Source organism: Dipodomys spectabilis, unplaced genomic scaffold (assembly GCF_019054845.1).
Source record: "Dipodomys spectabilis isolate Male_0828 unplaced genomic scaffold, ASM1905484v1 ptg000162l, whole genome shotgun sequence".
NCBI classification, from domain to species: domain Eukaryota; kingdom Metazoa; phylum Chordata; class Mammalia; order Rodentia; family Heteromyidae; genus Dipodomys; species Dipodomys spectabilis.
In genome coordinates this window covers 1,641,328-1,651,747 of record NW_024870839.1, presented here as the reverse complement: position 1 = coordinate 1,651,747, position 10,420 = coordinate 1,641,328, and the positions used below count along the sequence as shown (strand labels likewise).

Sequence of the window (10,420 nt, the reverse complement as noted above, 5' to 3'; positions counted from 1 at the left end):
ACCTCATGTCCGCTGACTGTTCGCTGACATCCCAGTGTGTACTCTTGGATGCAGGAACTAGCTCTGGGTATCTCCGCATCCCATCATAGAGACCTACCTTGGGACCTCATTTAAGCCTAATGATCTTCAAAAATGGCCCCATCTTGAAATACCATCCCATAGCGATCGGCTTCAACATAGAAGTTTTGGAAGCACACAATTTAGTCCAGAGCTGTCACCTATATAGCTTCATACTGATCCTGTGATTTCAGGCTGTTAACATGCTTGCGTTTTTAATTAGAAATAGGTTCCTACACAATGAATGTGCTTTTGCAGTGAATGAGTAGACCCATTAGATAATGATCTGAAAGGTAGGGAAATCCCTGGGGAAATTATTTTAATATTTGTATCACTAGAGTTCAACATGGTCTTCCATTCACCCCCCTTCCTTTCTTATTTCTCAAGCTAGAAATGCTATATTCTTTTTTTTTCTTTTTTTTTTTTTGGGTCCGGTCGTGGGGCCTGAACTCTGGGCCTGGGCACTGTCCCTCAGCTCTTCAGCTCAAGGCTAGTGCTCTACCTCTTGAGCCACAGCGCCACTTCCGGCTTTTTTCTTTTTGCTTATGTGGTGCTGAGGAATTGAACCCAGGGCCTTGAGCATGCAAGGCAAGCGCTCTACCACTGAGTCACCTTCCCAGCCCCAGAAATGCTATATTCTTAAGAGTGCCTGGTCCTGGGACTGAGTTCATGGAGTTGTGGATGAATTCAGTGTTGATTTATGCCATTTACATCAGTGTGCTAACATAGTTGATCTTATTACTATAAGGAAAATTAAAAGGAGAAGGGAAAAAATCCAAGCACGAATGGCTCATGACTGTAATCCTAGCTACTCAGGAGACTGAGATATGAGGATCAAGATCTGAAGCCAGCCTGAGCAGGAAAGTATGTGTGACTCTTATATCCAGTTACAGCAAAAAGCCAGAAGAGCTGTGGCTAACGTAGTAGAGGTCCAACCTTGAGGGATAAAGCTAAGGGACAGCATCCAGGTCCTGAATTCAAGCCCCAGTACCAACACAAAACAAAGTAAAACAAACCAAAAAGAATCCTATTGTTGGGGCTGAGGAGGTGGCTCAGTGGTAGAGTGCTTGCCTTGCATGCCTGAGGCCCTGGGTTCGATTCCTCAGCACCACATAAGCAAAAAGAAAAAAAGCTGGAAGTGGCACTGTGGCTCAAGTGGTAGAGCGCTAGCCTTGAGCTGAAGAGCTGAGGGACAGTGCCCAGGCCCAGAGTTCAGGCCCCACAACCAGACCTCCCCCCCCCCAAAAAAAGAATCCTATTGTGGATGCACCATGAAGATAAGTAGCATTAAGTTGGCTCTTTTATTTCAAAATCACAGTATAGTTTGTTATGATTGAGAAAACAGATTCACACTTAACTCAGTGTTAGGATCATTTAAAGACAAAAATGACTCATGACTAAAATCAAACATTTCAGTTCAAGTGTGCTATGATAAAGTCAAGATTCTGAAAGAATATTAAGAAAAAATGTCAATGTAATCAAATTTAATGTACAACATCAGGATTCTAGGTCATAAAACAGTTCTATAAATTAGAATCAAGACTGAATTAGTAGCTTTCAGCTGTTGTCATGAAAAAACAGTAACCATATCAGCTGATCAATATGTTAAAACTTTGTTATCTATATATGTATATAGATACATGTGTATAGATGTGTATCTATACATATACATAACTACACATCCTCATGGTGCATACCTTGAGTAGATAAAAATGTATTTAAAAAGTGAAAAATACTAAGAAGTCATGACACTAATGTTTTCTAATAGTCTCAAGTCTCTTTCAGGAGAAATAGTGGATTTTTTTTATAAATAGCTTTCTTTGTAGGTTAGTATCATTGAATTAAAGAAAAGCCCTTCCTTAAACTAATCCATTAGATTATACGCTTACGTTTGGTATGTAGATATACTTGGCGTGTACACTCTCTCCTGTTGTATATCCTGCTAGTCATAGATAATGTCAACAGATTATCAGTGGCAATTATTTTTTGCTTTCATAATATAATGACATTATCTATGACTAAAGGAAATTCTAGCCATTTTGAGAGTCCCGGCTTCCCCCCCCTCCCCCTCCACACACCTCAGACTGGTACTTAAACTCAGGGCCTCTCTCTCAATTGCTTGCTTGTTTTTTTTCTCTCAAGACTGGTGTTCTGCCAATTGAGTTATACTTCCACTTTCAGCTTTTGGTGGTGAAATGGGCATAAGAGGCTCCTAGACTTTGCTGCCTCAGCTGGCTTTGAACCTCAAACTACAGATCTCAGCCTCCTGAGTAGCTAGGATTTCAAATGTGAGCCACTAGCACCAGTTTAGTTTATAGCTTAAGAGGAACAATATTTTGACCCAATAAAGTGAGTGTTATTGCTATTAATAAAACACATTATCATATTTACAAGATTCATAGAGTTTGAAATTCTCTTTTGTATGCTTAGGTGAATGCTATTTTCTAAGTTTTGTCTACCTAAAAATCATCATTATTCCTACACACACTTACCCAGCCTGAGTCTTGACTCTGTGTCCCCATACACCACTTTCCACAGGCCTCGTTCCACATCTGCTCTACCCATGACACATCTGTTCTCACTAAAAACAAGTCAAAAACAATGAATTTGTTTGCAGAAAGATTAAAATGTAATGGTTGCCAAAAATACCTACATTAAAAATTGTCAAGACATCAAAACCATTTATAAAACTTTTTGTGTGTGTTTATGCCAGTACTGTGGCTTGAATTTATAGCTTCAAGATTGCTAGTCTTACAGCTGGCACTCTTATCACTTGAGCCACATCTCCAGTCTAGCATATTGCTGGATAATTAGAGATGGGGTCTCTAGACTTTTCTGCCCTCTCTTGGAACTACAATCCTTTGATCTCAGCCTCCCAAACAGCTGGGATTACAGGCTGAGGCACTGACACTAGGCTCTAATACACCAGTGATGTTTAAGCTACACCTTAAAACATATTCTTGTGGCTCAGGAGGCAAATGTGTAACATCGGTAATTAATCCTAATTGCAAAGATTTGGTTCCTTTTCAGAAAGTAAGCCTGGATTGTTCATTGAATCTTATATTTGCTATATTTTCTCAGGGTAGTTAAAAGGGTGAATCTTGTAAAATAAAAATAATTGGAAGAGGAAGGAGGTCTCCTTAAGAGAAAAGTTAAGGCAATATTGCAAGATAATACTTAGCCTAAATACAGGGGTGGTGTGTTTGTGGGGGGGGGGGACACAGAGAGAAACAGAGACAGAGAGAGACGGGCAGGCAGGCAAATAGATAAAGAAGGAAAAAAGACGGGGGGGGGGGGGGGGGGGGGGGTGTGGAGACAGAGAATGAGAGGTTCATCTGCCCAAAGTGTACAAATGACTTGAGAAGATTGTCCTGTCCTAATTCTTGAAACCAATAAATAACTTCCTTTGGCATTCAAGCTTGGTGCTTGCTTGCAAGTACCCACTAGCCTCTATTTCCAAGACTTTTTTTTTTTTTTAAATTTTATTTTATTTTAATTGAGAACATACTGTACAGAGGGGTTACAATTACATGGTCAGGATAATGCATACATTTCTTACCAAGCATTGCAGCCTCCTCCTTTGTTTACCCTTCACCTCCCTTCCCACCCTCCCCCCTCCCCCCCCACCCAATCATACCCCCCCCTCCCCCCCCCCACCGACATTGTAAAGCTGGTTTTGACATGACATTTTGTACTTCTCATTGTTGCAACAGGTCCACCTGAATCCTTAAACGACTTGTTTGTCCCTGTCTCCTCCACATGTTATACTGACTTCAAATATAGTGAAAGCGGGGGTTACACTGTGGGGGAGGGACATACAAAGCAACAAAGAAATAATCTTATAAATGCGTTAGAAACACATGCATGAAAGAAACAAAAACATTAAAATACATATTTAAGGGTTCGTTTTCCTAACATCACATTCTCTGACTTTTTCCGCTTGACTCATACCTATACTAGATATTGCAAATAAGGGAAACCATGGGACCTATGTTTCTTTGGGCCTGGCTTACTTCACTTAATATAATTTTTTCCAAGCCTTTCCATTTCCTAACAAATGGGGCAATGTCATTCTTTCTGATGGAGGCATAAGATATGGAACCAACCCAGATGCCCCTCAGTAGATGAATGGATCAAGAAGATGTGGTATATATACACAATGGAATTCTATGCCTCCATCAGAAAGAATGACATTTCCAAGACTTTTAAGACAGGAGTCACACTATCTCCACGAGCAGTAGTAGCACAGCCTCACCTGGGTGCCTAGGGAGGGGTAGGTGTGTGGAAATGTGTTTTATTAGTCCATCGGAATGCCGTATTGTGTGGGAACTGCCGGCTCCCCGCTGGAGGGCCTGCAGTCCAAGCTTAGCCACAGGATCCATTTGGGCTGAGCCCTTAACGACCGCCCTGACGGTCCTCATCCCCCGCCACCGTCCGGGCTCAGCGCTCTCCAGAAACCGGTCTCAGATCGGCGGACGGAAGCCATCCAACCCAACCCCACCGCACCCTTCCTCCTACAGTTGGTTTATTTTTGTATCCTCGCTACCGACCAGGTCCATGGAGGGCAGTCCATCCCTGAGGCGCACGACGGTGATGCGGGAGAAGGGCCGGCGCCAGGCGGTGCGGGGCCCCGCGTTCATGTTCAACGACCGGGGCACCAGCCTCACGGCGGAGGAGGAGCGCTTCCTCGACGCCGCGGAGTACGGCAACATCCCCGTGGTGCGCAAGATGCTGGAGGAATCGCGGACGCTGAACGTGAACTGCGTGGACTACATGGGGCAGAACGCGCTGCAGCTGGCCGTGGGCAACGAGCACCTGGAGGTGACGGAGCTGCTGCTCAAGAAGGAGAACCTGGCGCGCATCGGCGACGCGCTGCTGCTGGCCATCAGCAAGGGCTACGTGCGCATCGTGGAGGCTATCCTCAGCCACCCGGCCTTCGCCGCCAGCGGGCGCCTGACGCTCAGCCCCTGCGAGCAGGAGCTGCAGGACGACGACTTCTACGCGTACGACGAGGACGGCACGCGCTTCTCGCCCGACATCACGCCCATCATCCTGGCGGCGCACTGCCAGAAGTACGAGGTGGTGCACATGCTGCTGCTCAAGGGCGCGCGCATCGAGCGGCCGCACGACTACTTCTGCAAGTGCGCCGAGTGCGCCGAGAAGCAGCGGCACGACTCCTTCAGCCACTCGCGCTCCCGGATCAACGCCTACAAGGGGCTGGCCAGCCCGGCCTACCTGTCCCTGTCCAGCGAGGACCCCGTGCTCACCGCCCTGGAGCTCAGCAATGAGCTGGCCAAGCTGGCCAACATAGAGAAGGAGTTTAAGGTGAGCGCTGCGCGGCCCCGCCGCGGCTCTGCCCAATGCCCCCTTGCTGATCTGCGCCCCTGGGGCTCTGCCCAATGCCCCCTTGCTGATCTGCGTCCTGCACCCCTGGGGCTCTGCCCAATGCCCCCTTGCTGATCTGCGCCCTGCACCCCTGCGGCTCTGCCCAATGCCCCCTTGCTGATCTGCGCCCCTGGGGCTCTGCCCGATGCCCCCTTGCTGATCTGCGTCCTGCACCCCTGGGGCTCTGCCCAATGCCCCCTTGCTGATCTGCGTCCTGCACCCCTGGGGCTCTGCCCAATGCCCCCTTGCTGATCTGCGCCCTGCACCCCTGCGGCTCTGCCCAATGCCCCCTTGCTGATCTGCGCCCTGCACCCCTGCGGCTCTGCCCAATGCCCCCTTGCTGATCTGCGTCCTGCACCCCTGCGGCTCTGCCCAATGCCCCCTTGCTGATCTGCGTCCTGCACCCCTGGGGCTCTGCCCAATGCCCCCTTGCTGATCTGCACCCCTGCACCCCTGCGGCTCTGCCCAATGCCCCCTTGCTAATCTGCGCCCCTGGGGCTCTGCCCGATGCCCCCTTGCTGATCTGCGCCCCTGGGGCTCTGCCCGATGCCCCCTTGCTGATCTGCACCTCTGCGGCTCTGCCCAATGCCCCCTTGCTAATCTGCGCCCCTGGGGCTCTGCCCGATGCCCCCTTGCTGATCTGCGTCCTGCACCCCTGGGGCTCTGCCCGATACCCCCCTGCTGATCTGCGCCCTGCACCCCTGCGGCTCTGCCCAATGCCCCCTTGCTGATCTGCGCCCTGCACCCCTGCGGCTCTGCCCAATGCCCCCTTGCTGATCTGCGCCCTGCACCCCTGCGGCTCTGCCCAATGCCCCCTTGCTGATCTGCGTCCTGCACCCCTGCGGCTCTGCCCAATGCCCCCTTGCTGATCTGCGTCCTGCACCCCTGGGGCTCTGCCCAATGCCCCCTTGCTGATCTGCACCCCTGCACCCCTGCGGCTCTGCCCAATGCCCCCTTGCTAATCTGCGCCCCTGGGGCTCTGCCCGATGCCCCCTTGCTGATCTGCGCCCCTGGGGCTCTGCCCGATGCCCCCTTGCTGATCTGCACCCCTGCGGCTCTGCCCAATGCCCCCTTGCTAATCTGCGCCCCTGGGGCTCTGCCCGATGCCCCCTTGCTGATCTGCGTCCTGCACCCCTGGGGCTCTGCCCGATGCCCCCCTGCTGATCTGCGCCCTGCACCCCTGCGGCTCTGCCCAATGCCCCCTTGCTGATCTGCGCCCTGCACCCCTGCGGCTCTGCCCGATGCCCCCTTGCTGATCTGCACCCCTGCGGCTCTGCCCAATGCCCCCTTGCTAATCTGCGCCCCTGGGGCTCTGCCCGATGCCCCCTTGCTGATCTGCGCCCTGCACCCCTGCCGCTCTGCCTGATGCCCCCTTGCTGATCTGCGCCCTGCACCCCTGCGGCTCTGCCCAATGCCCCCTTGCTGATCTGCGTCCTGTACCCCTGCGGCTCTGCCCAATGCCCCCTTGCTGATCTGCGCCCTGCACCCCTGCGGCTCTGCCCAATGCCCCCTTGCTGATCTGCGTCCTGCACCCCTGCGGCTTTGCCCAATGCCCCCTTGCTGATCTGCGCCCTGCACCCCTGCGGCTCTGCCCAATGCCCCCTTGCTGATCTGCGTCCTGCACCCCTGCGGCTCTGCCCGATGCCCCCTTGCTGATCTGCACCCCTGCACCCCTGCGGCTCTGCCCGATGCCCCCTTGCTGATCTGCGCCCTGCACCCCTGCGGCTCTGCCCGATGCCCCCTTGCTGATCTGCGCCCCTGCGGCTCTGCCCAATGCCCCCTTGCTGATCTGCGCCCTGCACCCCTGCGGCTCTGCCTGATGCCACCTGCGGCTCTGTGCCCTCTCCCTCGCCCTGCTTCCCCCGCTGCTGCTAGGATCCTTCCTTCCCCTAGTTGGCCCAAACTTAGTTTTGTCCATGGATTTTGAATCCCCAGGATTGAGAAACAGCATTCGGTGCTGATATGGTGACTTGGGATCCTCTTAAAGACAGCCCGAGATAAATTCTCGAGGATGTGTGCATGCTGGATCCCAGGGCTGTTATTCTGGTGGTGTTCTGTGTTTTGAGTGGAACATTTAAGGAAAGGCAAGACTTCCTTTTCTGTTAATTAGAGGGATTTAGTGTGAACTACCCTTCCAAATTCTTCCTCCTGACTTACAGGTGTTTTGTTGTGGGGGCTTTTTGGAGGGAATGGGGGAGAATAAGGGGATTGTCCCAGTACTGCGGCTTGAACTCAGGTCTTGGTCACTGTTCCTTTGTTTTTTTCACTCAGGGTTACCACTTGAACCACAGCTTTAACCGGGCTTTTTGGTGGTTAATTGGAGACATCTCTCCAACTTTCCTGCTTGAGCTGGCCTCAAACCACGATCCTCAGATCTCAGCCTCCTAAGTTACAGGTGTGAGCCACTGGCTCCTGACAAGATTTATAGTTTTAGGGTAACACCCAACACAGAGGTGATATTAGGGAAGTGGTGCTGTGGCTCAAGCGGTAGAGCGCTCACCTTGAGCTGAAGAGCTGAGGGATAGTGCCCAAGCCCAGAGTTCAAGCCCCACGACCGACCAAAAAAAAAAAAAAAGAACTGAGATTAGTTTTGTTTTTATTTCCCCGAGAGGGTGCACTGTTTCTGGACTGCTGTAATATCAGCTCCATGCTTGGAGCACCCTCCCCTACCCAGTCTCCCCATATAACATTGAAAACTCCTATTCAAAGGTTCAAGCAGTGGTAGTCCTTTAGAATAAAAAAGCAAAAGACTAGTATAAAATACTATTAGAATTCTTTCACTAATGTCACAATGTCTCTCCTTGAATTCTACAAATGAGAGGTCAGAGACATGGCTCAGTTGGAAGAGTACTAGCCAATGAGTGGAAGCATTAGGTCCAAGTTCAAGCCCAGGATTCAGACCAAAAAAAGAAAAGAATTCTACAATGTACATTACATTCAGAGTGCCAAGCCATAGATGTAAGGTCAACCTAGAAACACAAGAACAGCTACAGGACTTTGCTTTAATGGATTTTATTTTAATTTAATGAGTGAACATTTTCCTGTACATCCTCTCCAGTCACTTTTATGAAAATTGTACATTAATGATAGACTATTTTTATTTATTTATTTTACCAAGTTGCTGCATCATCTAGGCATTGTGAATGAATCTAGCTATTGGACCTATCTAGGGCAGAATAAAATTTTTATTTGTAGCTCTGGTCCAAAGATATTGGCTGTTGTTACCTCCCATTTCCCACCTAAGATAATTACAGGTGCTGGATTCAAGTCCTTGAATTCTTTTCCAGAAGGGTGACTCCTGTCAGTGTTTTGATATCCATCAGAGAAAAATGATCCATTCTGTCTTTGACATCTTAATCATTTTTCATAGTTAAGTGAGAACCCATCAAATATAACTAGAAATACAGCTCATGCTAAGGAAGATCATCTTTACCCTGGAGTTGTAAGGACATGATGGGAAAACCCCTTTCTTTCCTTTTTGAATTCACACCTAATATCTAAGACATATACCAACCCACTCAGAGTCCTCCCGGTATAGAGCTCTAATGATCATGCAAAGCCTTCAAAATTGTTTTTTTTTTTTTTTATGATACGGAAGCCAAGCTTACATATAGTACAATTTTGGGAGGAAATGTAGAGGGAAATCCAAAGAAGAAAATAAATAACACTTTCTATATCCAGAACCCTTTAAAGATATGTATTATGTGCTATTCAAAAAGAAATATTTCTTTGGACTTCAAGACAAATTTTCTTTAAGAGAGAACTTCCAGTGGGTTAGAGAAGATAAAAAAATATTTAGGCAAAATGCCTCTAAATATCACTTCTTTATTTCTGACACAGTAATAAAAACATAATTCTAATTTTATTTGGCATTTCTTTCAAATGTCACAGAAACTTTGTTTTTACGTATCTTGCTCTGTATATATTGAAACTCTGCTTAAGAAATTCTATAAAAGGGAATATTTTTGAAGATTATGTTTCAATAATTCACTAAAGATGGTGATGTCTGATGTTTGCAATTTTGCTCATAGAAGTCATCTCAGTGAAGTGATGGAGAGAGAATTTGTTATTCATAGTTTTCCCCTGAAGCTGGCTAAATCCAGATTAGTCATGCTCAGAATCTCCTTCCTTCTGATTCGAAGAGGGACCTCTGCTAACCTTTCCAAGGTAGGAAAGTATCACAAGCAGTGAAAAAGAGAAGACACAACTGAGTTCTAGAGGACAGTCATGAAGCTGCCAAATATCTTGAGGGTATGCAAAAGGCGTATCAACCTGGAAGTCCCTATCTCTGGATTGTGTGGGAAGCCATTTAGTCACGCAATCCTCTATCCGCCCAGATCTCAAAAGCACTTCAGAAGTTTGAGTCCCTAAATGGAGGTGGGGGTGTCTCCCTCCCCTGGCTGGATGTACCTTTTCTTTTCTTTCCCCATTCTCACCTGTGCTGGTTCTTCTTGTCTGCCTAACACTCACCTCCTTCATCTTTCCTCACACCTATCTGTCAGGGCTTTCAACAGACTGAAACTATGGTGCTTTCAGAGTGCTGACTCAGAGATGCTTGAGCTTAGCAAAGGCAGTGCAAATGAGACTCATTTCTGAGGAAAGCACGTAACCTAATTTTCCTGCTCCAGGGTGTTCGCTTTCTTCTTTCTCCATAGGGACTTTAAGCTCAAAGTACCAGCTTTGAAAGAAAAAAGAATAGATAATACACTCTCTAGTGAAAAAGAGATGGTGGGGTTTTCCCCTTTTCAGACAACAGTACCTATTTTGTTTTATCGATGGCCTGCGATACGTCATATCTCACAGCTCAGATTATTTCAGAGAAGCATCTAAACCACTGAGAAGTATTCAAAATTCCCCCAGAAATACCTTGGGCATAGAGCTGAAAGCACATGAAAGTCATTATTCCTAGAGGTCAAACATTCTACTGTATATATTTAGATAAATTAATGGAGGGCAGCCTAGTGACAGGTTATTAAAG

General features: G+C 48.1%; 1 protein-coding gene across 2 annotated transcripts in view; it reads left to right on the top strand.

Annotated features, from left to right (window-relative positions):
* Positions 1 to 4,614: 4,614 nt before the first annotated feature.
* Positions 4,615 to 10,420, top strand: part of Trpc3 (transient receptor potential cation channel subfamily C member 3) — a 46,892-nt gene continuing 41,086 nt past the window's right edge. For both annotated transcript variants that reach the window (XM_042692978.1, XM_042692977.1), the window contains exon 1: positions 4,615 to 5,382. In XM_042692978.1, the coding sequence (XP_042548912.1) occupies positions 4,615 to 5,382 (768 nt within the window). The remainder of the gene's footprint in view (positions 5,383 to 10,420) is intronic.